The sequence below is a fragment of the Anguilla rostrata genome, chromosome 16 (assembly GCF_018555375.3).
Source record: "Anguilla rostrata isolate EN2019 chromosome 16, ASM1855537v3, whole genome shotgun sequence".
NCBI classification, from domain to species: domain Eukaryota; kingdom Metazoa; phylum Chordata; class Actinopteri; order Anguilliformes; family Anguillidae; genus Anguilla; species Anguilla rostrata.
Window position 1 is genome coordinate 15,194,179 of NC_057948.1, and position 18,384 is coordinate 15,212,562.

Below are 18,384 nucleotides of genomic sequence, written 5' to 3' on the forward strand. Positions count from 1 at the left end.
GTGAGTTTGAGTGTTTTTGTGTGTTGTGTGTGTATGGCCATGAATGTGTGTACGTGTGTGCAATGTGCATGCATATGACTGTAAGGTTGTTTCCCTGTGTGTTTCTGTGTTTACTTGCATGTATGTGTCATTGCCCCTTCCTCAGTGGATGTCTTAGCTGGGTAGAGTAATTCCCATCCTCGTTGCAGATTTATATGCCATACAAGAGCTGTGCCAGGAGAGACCTTCGCTATACAGCACACGTCTTTGCAGATGTTAACATGGGGAGTGGAGAGTGCTACAGCTGAGAGAGAAAAGCTTACATGTGAAGTGAATTACTGTACTTAGTTAGAGCAGGTGATTATGCTGTGCCTCTCATGATTTCCAAGCAATTCTGACCTTAACATTTGGCCTAGGCTGGTGCCTTGGGCCTCCGTAGTCCTCATCGGCGGTTCTGAAGGTTGAACAGAGCCGACTGCCAAGTCCATCATTTATTCACGATGACAGCTGCTGCACTGTATTAATTTACTCAAAGTGAATGCCCCGTGCAGCTCATCATATCCCTTCTGCCTGTCGAGTCCCATGTATTCACATTCATCTCCGCACATGAGAAGGATGTGAGTTCAAATCCCATGCATTAAAGCACATGCCAGTGTGGCAAAAAACATTATAGCTTACAGTAAGTAAGGATTTGGGTGCAGCTGCATTTATTTTTCTATGCTCTACACTTGGTTTAATACAGTGAGAGATTCGTGCAGGGATTCATCTTAATTTTAAACAATAAAATAAATTAAATCATCTATGACGGAGCACATTTTACTGTGATGCAGTACAGTGAAAGTATTTGCCTCCTTCCTGAATTTCTCTATTATTGCATATTTGTCACACCAAATGGTTTCAGATCGTAAGACAAAATGTAATATTAGACCAAGAGAAACTGAGTAAATGCAAAATGCTTTTTTTAATTATTCATTTATTTAATGAAAAAAGTTATCAACACATTTTTTTAATTATTCATTTATTTAATTAAAAAAGTTAACGAACACCCATATCACCCATGGGAAAAAGTACTTGCCCCATTAGTTACTCAATCAACTAATTAACTAAATTTAATTGATAATTATATTCAGCTGATTGAGCACAGCCAGGCTTGATTGCAGCCAGTCCTTTTGAATCTGAATCTTACTCATATTGAACATTACCAACTGAGTGAAGTAGTCACCACAAAGTTCCAACAAGCAAACTCAATCAAAGGAAATCCCAAAAGAGATGAGAAAAAAAAGTTTTTGAAATATATCAGCCTAGAAAGGGTTACAAAGCCATTTTTAAGGTTCTGGAACTCCACCAAACCACAGTCTGTACTGTATCTCCAAATGGAGAACACTTGGAACAGTGGTGAATCTTCCCATTACCAAGAGCACAGCGGAAACTCATCCAGGAAGTCACAAAAGATCCCAGAAAAACATCCAAATAACTGAAAGCCGCTGTAGCTTCAGCTAGGTCAGTGTTCATGGCTCTACAATAAGAAAGAGACTGGGCAAAAATAGGATTCATGGGAGAGTAGCAAGGAGGGAACCACTGCTAACCAAGAGAAACATCAATGCTCATTTCACATTTACAAAAAAGCACCAGGATGATCCCGAAGCCTTTTGGGATAATGTTCTATGGACAGAAGACTCAAAAGTGGAACTTTTTGTATGACTGGTCCAATTATGTCTGACAAATCAAATACAGTATTTCACAGTAAGAACATCATACCAACAGTCAGGCATGGTTGTGGTATTGTGATTGTGTGCTTTGGGACCTGGACGACTTTCCATTATTGAAGGAACCGCTGAATTATGATGGAGAATGTCCAGTCTCTGTCTGTGAGCTGAAGTGTAATTGAGTTATGCAGCAAGACCATGATCCAAAACACATAAGCAGGTCCACATCTGATTAGCTGAAAAGAGTGGCCTCATCAAAGTCCTGACTTGAAGCCAATAGAGACGCTGTGGCAGGACCTGAAATGAGCATGCTCAAAAACCTACCTGTTTGTCTGAATTAATGCAGTTCAGCAAAGATCAGTGGGCTAACATTCCTCCGCAGCAATGGGAAAGACTGATATCAAATTGTAGGAAGTGTATGGTTGCACTCATTGCTGCTAAGGGTGGTGCATCCAGTTATTAGGTTTAAGGGGGCAATTACTTTTTCACATGGGTGATGTGGGTGTTAGAACTTTTTTAATTAAATAAATGAAATAATTTTAAAGATGTGTTTCGTGTTTACCCATGTTCCTTTTGTCGAACATTACATTTTGTCTAAAGAGCTGAAACTATTCAGTGTGACAAATTTGCAATTCTTTTTCACGGCACTGTACGTTATCCCTGTTGGACTAATATATTCTGTTTATTCTGAACAATGAACGTTGTACTTTGTGTGGAGTTTGCCCTGCATGGCTTTCATTTAAAAATTCTTTATTAAATAATTCAGGAACAGAGCACAGGCTATAGGCCAACAAATCAATCACAGGCAAAGATTACAGGAATATGTAATTTACAGTAATACATTATTTACAATGTTACAGGCCACCATCATTACATTGAGTACCACCAGTATATAAACAATGGTAATAGTAACCTGTAGAACTGAGGAAATGGTATACAGGTCTACTGATTTTTCTCCTTGTAGTTGATGAAAGGAGCGGGCCTCTGCAGACGTTCTGCTTGTCCTTTTTGCTCCCTCTGTGTCACTTTGTCAAGTTGTATTTTTAGTCTCAAAATGAAACTTTTTTTTTCTCCTTCCAAGGCTTCTCATTTTAGTCTCGCAACCAAGGCAATTCTGTAGATGGCGAAGTGATGCTCCTAGGAGGCATGATCACAGTGTTTGAAAATAGCCCAATACAACCTGAATACAGCAGCCAGCTGGGAACATCTTTTAAAAAGATTTGGCTGGCAGGTGTTTATTTCGTTTTCACCGAGTCATATATTCCAACAAATAGGGAATGTTTGGTGTGGCTGTGAATGGTGTGTTCAACCATTGAAAAGGGGGGTTTTCACAATTGAAAGTATACTTTGGTCATCCAGTACAATGGTCTTCCGTAACCGACCTGGTCATTTCCTATTGTTGAGCTCACCACTGCATTCTTGGTTCCTAATAATGTACCAGTTGATTTTGACACACCAAATGTTTTGGTTCACTCGATGTATTCTGATTTTTCAGCCTCACGATGGCATTGACACTGATTTGGTCCTCATGTTCATAGACAACAGCAAGAGACTCCAAATACAAATTCCACAGCTCAAATCAACTGTAGACATTTTCACATATAGCTTTCCCTTGCATGAAATGATGCAAAGACACACAGCTGGCCAAGAAACAGCTGATCAGCCAATTGTCCAATTACTTTTGCTCCTCTATAATGGGGGGACTGTTCAAAAAGGTGTGTCATTCTTCTTTATCTTTACCTGATGTGAATATAAATGTCCTCACTCTGCGCTTTAACCACACATTCATTGTTTTATTTCCAAATTATATCCAATATGCTGGAGTGCAGAGGCAAAACAACAAGAATTGCATCTCTGTCCCAATACTTTTGCGATTAACTGTGCATACACACATACATGCAGATCCCGTGCACCACAATGCATAACAGTTCATAATTATCTGTGATTGTTTGTGTCTGCATGTTAGCAGGGTGTGAAGAAAACCCACTGCCCAACGCTCGGAGGTGCTTGGCAGAGTGGTTGTGATTGCTTTGTACTAGTTCTGTCCTTGCGGCTGCTCTGAATTACCCTTGGAGCTCCCTGCCAGGTCTTGGGAGAGTTTGGCAGATGTGTTTTTGTTTGTCTGTGTTCTCTTAGGGGTGTGATTGTAGTGACATCTACACTTGTCTGAAGATAGACTGTTTCGTTTACACTTGTGCTGAGCCACTCACCTCTGCCCTGCAATTCCGTCTGATGTCAGCCTCTACTGGGAGAGCCATAGAAAATGATTTGTTTGCATTCATTCGTAACCTTGCTGTTGCATTTCATGTGGAGATATTTAACTTATCTTGCTCTTTAAAATAGGTAACTTTTTACAGGAGGGATATAGCACACATCCTGAATTTTAAATGCTTATGGGTTTCAATTTTGTTTATTTTAATTGATTGATTTGATTAGTTCAATTCTCAATCAAAAGCTTTTTTTTGCTCACAGGAAAAGCTAGATTTCATGCTGCTTCTCTGCCAACAGTTATCGGACCTTTGTCTCCGAAGATGCTGGGCCCAACACACTGGTTGCTACGGTTTTAGCCAAGGACCCCGACGGAGATGGGATCACATACCGGATCATAACAGGCAACAACGAGGGCAACTTTGTTATTGACAGCCAAAAAGGTGACTTCCTGAGCCTCTCTCACAGCGCACACTTCTCCTGTATTTTATTAAATGATCACTAACAAGTTTATTCGCCTTAAAATGAATCTCTCACTGACTTGCCAATGGCAAATAAGCCTTTCAGGTTCAGTCTTTTTATATTTTCTGATTTCTTTCAGTTTCAAATATGCTTAATAATTCATTGCGTTTGTCTGCATGGGAACTGAACTGTCTTGGTGTTAATTTGGCCATAGCTCAGTGAAAGGTGAAGCCTTGTTATTTAATGTAATTTTATGAATTCAAACAACACCATTAGAGTGATTACCCTCTCTGTATTAAAAAAAAACTACAAGATATGTAAACAAAATATTGGCACCAAGTTCATATCTTCAAAATGAGTGCACTGTTAATATATTTTAGCCATGGAACTCTGGGGACACGAGGATGAGGAGCTCTTGCTCTGAAATCGGTGCTGGGAATGTTTTGGGGATTACATTCGGAATGTTCCCGGAATACATGAATAGATAAGCGCGTTAGCCGGGGAGACATTTGTCTGCTGCCCCTCTGGATTCCAGCAGGGACTTCACCTTTGCTCGCAGTCTGTGGCTCAGATGACGGTAGCTCCCGCTGGTGATGCTGCACGCCCAGGGGTTGATGTTCAGCTCTTTATCCTCCCTCAATCCCGTGTTTTTATTTGGGGGTGGGCAGGAGATGCTAATGATGGATGGCATGTAAATCGACTCGCCGGTGGCCTCCCCTGCCGCGCGGAGAGATGTTTTTTGGTATATGCTGTCTGGTCTGTGCCTGGAGTACCCCTGCTGGCTGACTGAGGGCACCACCTCCTGTGCATTCTCCATTACAAATGCTAACGCTCCACTCCTGGCCTACATATCCCCCCGCCTCCCCAAGGGGACTGCATTTCAAACTCTAAACGGTCAGAAGCCCATATTTAACCATGAGGCGTGACTTCAGGGAAGTCATAGCCCTCGATCCAGAGAGGCCTTCACATGAGAAAATGTGCTGGAATGTGAACTCCCTTGTATTTTGTGTTGTGCATCTATGTCACTATTTAAAAAAGCACATTAAGTTAAAAATGCAATGTGTTTTTGCTAGCGGCACCAGCTCATTTAGCAGCATATATTTTCTCCCCTACTGTCATGAGGAGTTATTGGATAGGGGGGACATATTATGTCAGCCATATTTAATTCTGGTTGATTAGAATCTGACTGAGAGAATCCCTCATTGAGAAAAGCCCTGTAGTAATTACTGGACTTTTATAGCACCAGCAATGGCGGTATCTCGTGCTATGGTTTGATGATAATGGGAATTGGCTGTAGGTTTTCATTGCACATCCAAGAGCACAGTGTGCCTTGTGAAATGCATTAGTTTCAGTTCAGTGGTGGATATATTCCAATTCTTCATGGCAAATGTCCTGCATGTAGAGCACCGCTTTCCTCATTGATGTAAGATGTCCTTTATCTACCCCTGGGAGGAGAAGATAGAAGGATCATGCAGTTCTCCCAAGGACCAGCAGCGTAAGGGTAACATGATTCTGTCAGGTGTTGTCTGAAAGGGATGTAAATATTTGTCTCTCTCTCTGATGCATTTGTGTCCCATGCCGCCTCTGTCTCTGGAGATAAGAAGAAATGCATTAAGTGTGTCTTCTGCCTACACATGGAAGGCCAGAAATAAGTCTCTGGATACAGAGAAGTCATTAAATTTAAAAGTGCAGGATGGAAATTTGCTGCCCACACAATAGGCTTGTGGAAAGGAACTGGGCACAGGCGCCAAGGGGACAAAAGTGCAATTGTAAATATCTGAGTGAGAGGAGATGAGTAGGGAGCTGGAGATGATTTGGAATGGGGATATTGCGCTGGTTTATTAAGCTCACTCAAACTCAGTTGCAGCCCTCCCTCCCTCTCTCTCTCTCTCGCTCTCTCTCCCTCCCTCCCTCCCTCTCTCTCCCCTCTCTCTCTCTCTCTCCCTTTTCTCTCTCTCACTCTCTCTCTGTTGTATTGAAACTACACTATTCTTCTGTTGTCGTCTTCTGTTTCTGTCAAAAAATGAATGAAAACACTTTTGTTTGCCAGATAAATAGGATGTTAGGGTGGGCAGAATGTTGTAGGCAAATTCAGCCCCCTGTCTCATAGCCCTTTCATATCAGAGGCTATTCATTAATTGCTTGTTCTGTCCTCTCTCAGCGCCAAGTCCTGTTTTCTCATGTAGCCTATTTAAGACTAATCCATGTAAACTGTACCCCCATATTTTTCTCCCCCACACATGTCAAGCTGCCTCCTACCCCTCCGTGCGCTAGCGAGTGATGGAGTTCTGTAATTTGCTGATCGCAGCTGCTTGGATTTACAGGGCTGATCCGCCTACGCTCCAGCCCCCCTCCGAAACTGCAGGGCCTGGAGTACATCCTCAACGTCACCGCAACGGATGACAATGCCTCCGGTGGGCCTCATGCCCTCTCTTCAACTGCCCAGGTCATCGTGGGAGTGGATGATGTTAACAACAACAAGCCCATTTTTGAGAAGGTACGAGTGCCACGTATTCCCCTGACTTCATTGTGTGTTGTTATTTGTGAAGCAGAAGAGCTTGTCTTCGTGGTGCAGGTGTTCCTCTCGTTATCTTTTTCAGAAGATGGACCTCTCTGCCTTTCAGTCTCGCTGTCTCTGTGGTAGTCTCTGGAGGAGTTATTAGCTGGCAGCCCTGTTCTATTTCCAGATCGTCTAAGAATTTTTAATTAGTGTTGAAATATTTGGCTGAACCATCATGCTGTACTTACTTTAGCCAATGTCTCAATTTGAAAGGCCCCGGGTAAACAAGGAGGTGGTGACATGTGATAAGCTTGTGTCTGCAAATATCAGCTTTATGGAGGAGCACTTGTACATGAACTTCACTTGGTCATACACACATTTCAGCTTTTTCAAAGCTTTCTTGTCAGGAGGATAGGGTCCCACAGGAAGCTGCATTGCTATTGTTCCTATGAGGTGGCTCTGTGCTTTCACTGTGGCATGCTCACATACAGACTAGCCTTTGTGTAGCCACACATATTCACATACTGACACACACACACACACTATACACCCACATATACCTGTACATGCATACAAAATCACGCACACATACATACAAGTACCCACACCACGTACACCGAACACACACTCACGCGCATTCACCCACATATTTCGCACGCACACACACACACACACACATATACCTGTACCTCTACACTTCCACACACTCATGCCACACACACACTAGCACTCATGCCGTACAGATGCCACACACACACACACACACACACACACGCTATACGCTCACATATACCTGTACCCCTACACTTCCACAAATACTCATGCCCCACACATGACACACACACATACACACACGCGCATGCACACACGTGCACATGCACACACACACTGAATTAACTCACAGTCTCCTGTGGCAGTTGTTACTCTGAAGCTTGGTTGGGTTGTCTTAGTGTGCCAAACTGCGGCAGGGTAAATGAAGATGGGAGTTTGATATTTTAATGTGAGTTCTGACTCTGTCCCTCCTCTTAGGGACCCCAGTCTGCTGGGCCTCCCTGGGAAGCCTTGGCAACTAATGTGAAGAGGAGGAGAAGGGAGGAAGGGGAGGAAGACAGATCCCCCTGTCATTAATTATATGAAAAAAGTAACCCATCAGTGGAGAGTGCTGAATTGATGAGGGATTTTTCCCATTGCAGCATCTCTCTGTGTTTCAGTGAAGTAGCCAGAATTGCATTTAAAGTGATGGGTTTAGAATTTAGCCTGTGATTTTTTTTTTACCTTGCAGATGGTGATGAAATGTTGTGTGGGTGGTGGAGCATGTCTGAATTATGTGCCATATTCTTTCCATCCATAGGTCCTCAATGATGGTATTACAAGCTGGAAATGATTCTCAATAGAAATAACACCAGGGATAGTGAGACTCAAGACTTTCTCCCCCCATCTCTCTCGCTCTCTGTTTCTGTCTTTCTGGCTCGCCCAGTGCCAGCAGTACAGGGAGAGAACCTCGGTGCTGGAGAACCAGCCCGCTGGAACATTTGTCCTGCAGGTGCACGCGGCCGATGCAGACGAGGGAGCCAATGGGAAAGTGACTTACGGATTCATGCACAAAGACAGCACAATACCCGCCTTCAGCATCCATCCAGACACAGGTGCATTGGAAAGGGTCATCTGCCATAAGGAATGCATGGTGCAATGTAGCGGTCAGGCTAACAGTGTCTAGCAGTGCATAGGGTAGATGTGTGGAGCCGCATTACCCATGTAATATCTGTAGGCAAGGTATCAGAGCCAAATGGATCCAGTACATCCAATACCAATCTAGTTTAGATTTGCATTAATATAATTTGGCAGACATTCTTATTCAGAACAAACTGCAAAAATGCTCTGAATTACAAATAGTTTCATATCCTCATATTGAGAAAGTAAAAACACTCAATGTAATGTGTTTTTATTTAAGACATTAAGTTTTAAATTATGCTTTTACTTAAGAATTTAAGTGCCATTGTCCACAAAAATTACACTTTTTTAGGGTAAGAGTAGGCCTAGGAAATTTTTTGTAACATTCATGAGAAATTTTATTAGCTCAGCTCAGCTAATATAATTTCTCAAACAATATATGCTTCTGTTGTTGTCTTACTAATTAATAATGCAATCGCTCATGCTGCCAGTTCCGAGACAGAAGCCCATGGTGAAGCTGCATTGAATGAATGAATAATTTCAACTTCACAGTTTCTGTCTGAAATTCATACTGTAGCCTGAAGTGTGAGCCATTTTAAAGTTTGGCCAAATGACCTTTTATCACAACCTTTCATAATGTGACGTTATTAAGAATATAAAGGTTCTAAACCTGATACTTAAATGCAGTTAAGCTCATTAAGTTCACTTTTTCTGCAAAGAATATTGAATGTGAATTTCCACACGTTCATTACATGTAGTACTCTGCAATACAGTTAGTTAAAGCAAACAACTAATGTTAATTTTAGTTGTTTGCAGTTGTTTAATTGTTTAATGCTTATTCTACTCAGTAAAGTTAATACATTCATAAGAGATCCCCTCTCTAACTTTTGCCTATTGCCCTGATCGGTGAAATGTGTTAGTCATAAGAACACCACGAATAGACTATTACACCACCTCATGCTTAAAACGACAGTGTTCTAGCTTGTTACCTAGTTTTGATGGGAAAGTGACACTGTGGCAACACGTCCTTTTCCAGGTGTGATCGTGACAGCCAGGACATTCGACCGTGAGAAGCAAAGGGAGTATGCTGTCACGGTAACAGCCACGGACCAAGCAGCTGAACCCCTGATCGGGATCTGCCAGCTCAATATCCTTATTCTAGATGAAAATGACAACAGCCCCAAGTTTGAGAACCTGCGATATGAATGTGAGTCACTTCCCTTACTAAGCATCAGCATCAGTTCAGTTAGTGCGTGCGTGCGTGCGTGTTTGCGTGTGTGTGTGAGAGCAAGAGAGAGAGAGAGAGTGACTCACTTGCTATGTATGTTTGCTTTGCTTTTTATATGTATCTATATTATTTTACTGTGTATTTTCTGTTAGTGTGCCACAGGAGTGTGTTCATTCACTATGTGTCTGTGTGTCTCTGTGTGTATGTATGTCTGTGTCTTTTATGAGTAGTATCCATGTGCGTTCTCAGTGGACATCTGTATTAATACCACGTCATAAATTCTCCCCTATGACTGTTATTCTGAAGGATAATTTGAATTGTTGATTTCCCACAGACTTTCTGAGGGAGGACACTATGATTGGCACCAGCTTCCTCCGTGTGGCGGCGCACGATGATGACTACAGCACCAACGCAGCCGTCACTTACTCAATGTCACTGGAGCAGCCAGAGTACTTCAGAGTCAACCCCGTCACGGGCTGGGTCTATGTCAGTCAGCCCATTTCACAGGTGAGCCTTGTGACCGATCTGAGTGCACTTACAGCTGCCAGCTTAATCAACAAGCTGCCAGCTTTGTCATCACATCAGTGAGATCTGATGACAAACCTTTCTCCCACCTTGGTCTATATTAATAAGTAAGATTAGGCTCGTAATCTGGCGATTGCACTATCAACAGCATGTTCTAATATAACATTGCTACGTAGACCTGTAGCAAAAAAGGAGATCTCAGCCATTTATACTTCATCAACCAGCTCTTCTCTCAGTTCAACATGAGATCAGAACTGGTCTGTACAATTCATCTGTAAATATGGAGCTTTTTAATTTGATGAATGTCTGACAGTTCACTTCACAAAGATGGTCAGGGGAAATGTAGTCTTGTGCATTTGTAGTCTATGCTATGTCTATACCAACTATTGGTCATGGATCGTATATGCTAGTCTCTGCCCAGTCAATATTACATTCATACCTGCTTAGTACCTGCGGATCTGTTTTTCAGAGAAATAACAGAAAACAGGATGTAATATTGAACAGAATATAAACAATAAAGCAAGAGATAGGGTGGGTGCTGAAAAAACAGCTTTGCTATTACCTTGGTGAAGTTGCTTCTCTGCTCAATGAGTTCCTGTATCGTGTAGCCAGTGATGTCAGATTGCGTGACCAGTATCAGTGATGGTGTTTTGTCATTGGGTGGCTTCAGAGGTCTTACATCACAAGGGAGATCATAGCCACTGATGGAGGGAACCGCAGCAGTATGGTGGAGCTGGCAGTCACCATCACAAATGTGAAAAACCAGCCCCCGCAGTGGGAGAGGGACAGTTACGATGTGGTGATCCCAGAGAACACCATGAGGGACACTCCTATTGTGGTGCGTATGGGTCTCTATCAAAGTATTTGTTTTAAGATTGAAGTTGGGGTCTGATTCGTTTTAATTCATTGAATTCGGGGAATGATTTGAAACCTATTGAATTAGTTTCAAAATCCGTAGAAAATTCACATATTGAATTTCAGTTCATTTCCTGAATTGACAGGATTAAAATAGAATTGGCCCAAAACCTTTTTTTGGACATCATTTCTTTTGGAAGGGAGATATTCTTCCATCATAGAATGCAACCTGTTGGGTATGAGACTCGTGAAGTAGATTTTGTACAATGCACAAGAATGTAGGCTTTCTTTATTTTTATTAAGTTAATGGACTCACATTAGGTCTCATTCACAAAACCACACACACACATACGTAAACACACATACACACGCACACACATGCATGCACAAACTCACGCACACACACACATACACAGATAAACACACACGTTATCATATGCCCATACATGCCCCACACTTACCATTTTCAATTCAGCATATCCATCAATAAAGTGCTGAAAATACTTTTTATCGTTGTAATTCATTTATTAGTGTTAAACATCAAACTTGAAATTTTACATTTGAAATGGGTTAATCCATCACATTCTTTAAAATGCCTTTTCAGCTTTCATGCACATTTTATCAGCCTATACTTCTCATCATGGTTTTCTACAGTAACGTGAGGCTTTAGTATGTTGCTGTTCTACAGTAACATGAGGCATTAGTATGTTACTATTCTACAGTAACACAAAGCTTTAGTATGTTAAGGCTTTGGTATGTTACTATTCTACAGTAACATGAAGCTTTAGTATGTTAAGGCTTTGGTATGTTACTATTCTAAAGTAACATGAGGCTTTAGTATGTTAAGGCTTTGGTATGTTACTATTCTACAGTAACATGAGGCTTTAGTATGTTGCTGTTATACATTGACATGAGCCTTTGGTGTGTTACTATTCTACAGTAACATGAAGCTTTAGTATGTTGAGGCTTTTAGTATACTGCTTTCCTGAAATGACATAACTTAAACTTACCTGCTGCTTATCACAGTTTATAATTACAGCTTTTTTCCAAATGGCTGGAGTAACCAACCAGCTGTCTGAATGACTATCCATGTAATGACTGCACATGCCATGTCATTAAATGCAAGGGTATATGCAAAATTAATAAGGATAATACCACTAGCTCCAGTGGTCCAATGTCAGGTAAACAGATTAAAATCCAGGACTTCCATTGGTTCTACAACTGCTTTGACAGTACCTCAGCATGGTGTGCCTCAGTACGATCACAGTGTCCTCAATGATCATTCTGCATGATTTCCCCGTGCTGAGCCTGTCACTATGAAAGACTCCAGCGACCAGTGCAGGAGATGCGCAAACTCACCATATAGGTAACGCTGTCATGCTGCTGTAATGAGTCTCAATGTACTACTAGTACTAACAATCAGGCTGTCATGGCCTTAAGAGAAGAGCCTCAGGGGCCCTGTCTCAGTCTCTGCTGTTTATGTTGCATCTTGGGAAAGCTCTTGTCTGTCTGTCTGTCCTGCAGCCTGAGCCTCTCCATTCGCTGAAACTCATCCAGCCTGGATGTGTCCTTTAATGTTGCTCATCCCCATGTCCCACATGGAACATTCTCAACCATTACTTATATTTTTTGAAATATTGAAAAGAAAACATTTTATTTCAAGCTGTTAGCACAGGAGCGTGACAGCGTGGATAATTTAAAGCAAAATCTTGAAGGAATGCATTGAAAATTAATTTTTATGAACTTCCTGATCTTTAATGAGCTATTAAAGGCATGTAAATGATTATTTCACTGAGGGAATGCACTGGGGCTTAGTAAGTTCTAATTGATCTGGCACATGAATGTGTGTTTTAATGTGATGCGCTGGAAATGATCTGGAATAAAAATGTTTATTTCTCTCTGATCAGTATAAGTTATCCAGCTTGCTGAATTCACAGCAAACCTGCATCCCAGTAAGCTCTGTTCAAAATAATGTGATGCAATAGAGCGTAACTGCATTTCACCTCCTGTTTGTTGTACGACTCAGACGATTAAGGCCACCTCCCCCTTGGGCGACCCCAGAGTCACGTACAACCTGGAGGACGGGATGGTGCCTGAGACCAACATGCCCGTGCGCTTCTACCTGACGCCCAACCGTGAGGACGGCTCCGCGTCCATCCTGGTGGCGGAGCCTCTGGACTACGAAACCACCCGGAACTTCATGCTCAGGGTCCGCGCTCAGAATGTGGCGGCCGTCCCTTTGGCTGCTTTCACCACTGTCTACATCAATGTGACAGGTACTGCATGTTAAAGGGCAATGCTTATTTCATGGGGCGTGTGTCAGTGCTGAGGGTTCATTAACAGGTACTTAACTTACTTGATTCAGTTGATTCAGTAATTGTTTATGTAGTTAAAATACATAAATAACAGCCAGTTGTTCTACAATAAATGTGTAGACCACAACCAAAGAAGTTAACAGAACTTAATGTGACATACTGTACGTACCCTAACGGTGTAACAGGATGGAATGTGTAAAGAATGTGGATCAAAAGCAGGACTGTCCATTAGAGTTTCTGTATTAACTGCCTGGCAAAGGATTTTGGGAATGCAGAAGATGATGAATTTTCACAGTTGACTTGGAATAAGATTATAAAGAACCAGGCTATTTTGTTGGTTAATGGGTTGTAGCAGCCCTGCTGTAGCTGAACAGCAGGTGGTGGGAGTTTAATACAGCACAGCTAGGCCTGAGGAGGAGGGAGGTGGCATGCCAGGGCCAGTAGTGAGGGTTAAGGACATGGAGGATTTGGAGGAAGGCCTGGAAGCATAAATACCAGAAGGCCACAAATCATTGGGGTTTCTGGACTGCAGCGTAGGGGTTGGATTTGTTGATGTGCCTGAGCATTTGATGGCAATTAGGTGTTAATGCTATAGGCCAGTTAGGTTAGTTAATGTTTAAGGTTGGCTAACTGTTGCCTCTGTATCAGAAGGAATACTTAAGGGCTTTTAAAGAGCCCTGGAATCATGCTGATTTAGTGCCTTATTTCTGAGACACAGGAGTATGTGTGGGTGGGGACCTGTTTAATTTGATGTGAAATGGAAAGCTGAAACTTGCTTTGAAACACCTTTCTAGGTTCATTAAAAATTTTCATTTAGATTTTGAAGCACTAATGAAAATTTTCCCTGTCAGAACAGGATATATTTTAAACAATATCCTTATCTGTATATTCATGAGTTATGGTTTTTTTTCTGAAGTACTATTTTCGACAATTATATTCTATATTTCAAGTATCAATATTTCTAGTATGCAGTTATTCAAATTAAAATGAAAAGACATTTTTCCATAATACTTGTGGTATAAGTTGAACACTCTGTATATTATTACAGAATTACTGTGTGATGTTCTTCACGCAAGTATTGAAATTCTCTGTGGTAGGATAACTGTAAAAAAAAACCAAAAAAAAAACCTTTCAAGCAATTGTAGTGATAAAGGAGATCTGATTTAGAAATCAAACACAAAACAGCCTCAGAGTTGGTTTACATACTTAATATGCCTGTACCTGCGCATTCACTGGTACTTAGTTAATGTGTATGTCTGTGTGCACAACAGATTCAGGCAATTTGTAATATATGCTTGTTCACCAATATTTATTATACCAAAAAACTGTAAAAAAAAAAAAAAAAGAAATTACATAAGTGTTGGGAAATATGCTCATTATAAATAGCCAAACTGTGGCATATGCATGTTAAGTTGAATAAAAAACTTGCTACACCAGGATGACCACCTTTATCTTAGTCCCCTCCTGTCAATTTGCAGACATGTCATTCCTCCAGTGGATAGTGGATCCAAGTACATATACGTTTCATACTTGTATATTTTTATGTTGGAGGCTTCTGTCCATTGTACGTGATAGGGCCAATAGACAGGTGACCTACTTTTTAGAAGGACAAAGAGGGTCTCTTATTGGGACGCACAATATTAGGCTGAAATGTGGCTGTGGTGAAAGATTACCACAGTAGTGCGGGTAGTATTATGATAATTCATTTCTATAATCCTTGTCTACTGCTGTCTATGGATTTGTTTGAATGGTTTGATGCGAAGAGTCATCTAAAGTAATTTGGTATAAGGGGTTGAATGCTCCTAATAGTTTGTGGGGGAGTTGCCGTAGCCATGGCAACAGGGATGCTGTGGAGGACTTCATATATTGTAACATCTTTGGTCTTTTTTTTTTTTTACCAGGCATGTCTTGTACTCTCATTTCTGCCTGTGTAGGGTGGTTTACAGAAGTGTGCCATTATCAGACCCCCAAAGAGGAAACACTCTGTTTACAGTGCTGACAGGGACTCAGCAGTGTGTGATAAAGAGTCATTGCTCAGTGGCAAAACATCTAATAGATCAGCATTATGTAAACCTTAGGTTCCCCATTATACAGTGTAATCATGTTTGGTATTGGTAGAAAGCCAATATAATGGGGAACAGATTGGTGTCTCTGCTACAAAGGCTAACCCAGTGTGGTATGCTTACACAGGTAGCTCAAGCAGGATCATTGATGCACTGTATTGTTATGATTGTGTCTTTATTTGATGGCTTGGGGTTTTCCTCTCATCTTTGGGTATATAAGGGGAAAAGTGTAAGGGTTCAGATACTTCTGCTGTTTGGTGTGTCTGAGGGGTTTCTTACACTTGCCACTGTCAGGATGGATGTGGTCTAGTATATGTCAATGTGTGCTGGATGAGCTATGTGTTCCCCAATACTACTCTAATTACATGATTTGACTCATCACAAATTTACTGCAATATCAAAATGTATACTCAGTATTTGTTTAGGTTACTGATATCTGGATGTCATTGAGCCATGATTTAAATGCTAATCATAACAACTGTTGGTTTTAAGGTTGCTGTATGGTTACGAGATAAGGGTATTCAAACCACATTGTCTAACTAGTAGTAATAAATTAGAGATAATACAGAAATGACAGTTAAAAGAGCTTTTAAGTTGAAACACCTTGGAGAAAAGACCAGGATTTTTTAATTTAACGAGTTGTCTTGTTCAAATTTTAAATGGGAAAATATTTGTCCTATACGATGACTGGGCAGATCTCAGCCTGTTGGAAGGTGTCTAAACCATTCAGCTCTGTCTATGTTGTATTTACTTGACTTTCAAGAAATGTATGATTGTTTGCAAAATACGAACAATGCAAATGTAATGCAAATTTGAAATGTGGAATTTGGTTGTTTTAATGGCGTGTGCAAAATGTCCAATTATGGTAAATTGTTAGCAAGTGCATATTGGACATTATCAACACATAAAGTGCCTCCTGAATGTTTTTGGTATGTTTGTTTGAGTACTCAAAAATTACAATACAGCAGAAGTGAAATATTATTTGGTTGTTTTAAATAAATCATTTTAAGGAAAAGTAAAACATTTAAAGTTTTATTACATTGAGCAACACATTTGAACCAGAACGCACATACAGGCACACATGCAGACATCCCTCTTCTGGGAGCCACCTGCAAGCCTCATTTAAGGAGAGAAGAATAATTGGTTGGGGAGCCGACTAAAATTATTTTTCTCCCCTTTAATATGATTCAGCTCGGGGTTTTTCACCCCCCTTAACATTTGTCCAGTCATGAGGAGCGGAAGTGTAAGGTGGAGAAAGAAACAGCAGGTTGATGAATTTGGGCTGATGACACATTCCAAGCCCAGTCTCTGTTCTGCTCCAGGCACACGCCAGGAATCCCTTTGTAGATTTGTACAAATCATGCAGAGTAGAAGAGGTTTACGGAGACAAGGTGTGGGAAATGATACAGGATTCAAACGGCTTATAAATTCCTCCAAATTATAATGGATAATTCTGATTTTCCTCACATGAACATCAAATAAAAGCTGCAGACCTAAGTGCCAGGCAAGATGACAGATGTTATTTGGGTGATGTGATTAATACTTTGTTTGAATGTGTCAAAGTATCATTACTGTATTGCATCATCATTGGTGCAAATACCAGATACCCCTTCTGCATTTGGGGTAGTGGTATCAGAAATAGTTACTGCAGGCACAGTGCATGTATGAGTGAAGATCAGATGTGATGGGTGTGGGCGGGCCCTTGATGTTGTGGGAGCCTAATGAAATGTGGAATCTGGCTAGCAAAATCAGTCCTGTGCAGAGCAGTAGATCAGACAAAGTTTTGAACTTGTTTTTTTTCATAGCTAGAAGAAAAAGTAAATAAACCACTGCAAGCAAAAGGGCATTAGGCGGGGGACATAGTCTTCAGCATATATTGTTGTCTATCTGTAAATGTGCCTGCATGCAAGACCAAAACTGTCCCACTATTTCCAGCTTTAAAAACATAGGTTTATACAAATAAACTTCCCTCATTTATTCTTCTTTGCTTCATTTTGCTTCCCCAGATGTCAACGACAATGTCCCTTTCTTCACTTCCTCCATCTATGAGGCTGCGGTAACAGAAGGGGCAGAAGTTGGCACCTTGGTCCTCCAGGTGTCTGCTAATGACCTGGACCTTGGGATCAACGGGAAGGTCTGTAGGCAGTTTAATATAACTCACATCATTCAATACATTCTCTTTCACTGTTAGCTTGATATTGAACTGTGAGTCTGTAAAGTGCTTATACATTTACAATTTACAAATTATCCCATGCCACTGTGACATAAAACACCTTACATCTTCTTTCTCAAATAAAAAGATTGTGTTAGACTTGCTAAATCTAGAAACCTGAAATAACTGCCAAATGGTTTGTGCTCTGGTTCTCATGTAGGTTTTTACTAAACTTAATTATGCAAATTAAAACGTTCTGCTAACTATCACTTTAAGCAATGCAATGATAGCTCATGGTGGCTCACTGATAATGCCATGCATTTCCAGGTCCAGTAAATCAATCATCTTCACTGAAAAATAAATGCGTGGTTATTTTACATAATTCCAAGTGTACTTCAAGTAGGAAAGTGAACGTGCATATAATGTATAATGAACAATGTAAATCCAGTTAGCTGTGAAAATGAAGACCTCTTCACTATGAATTTAATTATAAAAATGTTTTTCAATGTCTTAAGGGAATGTCTCTTCTTTTTTAGCACATTCCTGTTATAAATTCTGTGCTGATAGTCTCAAAAACTGTGATTAAGTTGCATACCTACTGCAGATTGCAGTTTAAATGGGTTAAGAGCTTGTGTGTAAGCTGCAGAAGGGGGGCCATTTTGTAAGAAGCAGAGCTGTTTTCTACTTCGTGAAAAACTGCAATTTCCTTTTATATTAAAA

The 18,384-nt window shown here is 40.8% G+C and overlaps 1 protein-coding gene across 2 annotated transcripts in view; it reads left to right on the top strand.

Moving 5' to 3' along the window:
* Positions 1-18,384, top strand: part of LOC135241945 (neural-cadherin-like) — a 131,580-nt gene that overhangs the window by 58,492 nt on the left and 54,704 nt on the right. For both annotated transcript variants that reach the window (XM_064312744.1, XM_064312745.1), the window contains exons 7-14: positions 4,194-4,336; positions 6,680-6,852; positions 8,333-8,501; positions 9,563-9,733; positions 10,089-10,261; positions 10,950-11,117; positions 13,161-13,410; positions 17,519-17,646. In XM_064312744.1, coding sequence (XP_064168814.1) covers positions 4,194-4,336; positions 6,680-6,852; positions 8,333-8,501; positions 9,563-9,733; positions 10,089-10,261; positions 10,950-11,117; positions 13,161-13,410; positions 17,519-17,646 — 1,375 coding nt within the window. The remainder of the gene's footprint in view (positions 1-4,193; positions 4,337-6,679; positions 6,853-8,332; positions 8,502-9,562; positions 9,734-10,088; positions 10,262-10,949; positions 11,118-13,160; positions 13,411-17,518; positions 17,647-18,384) is intronic.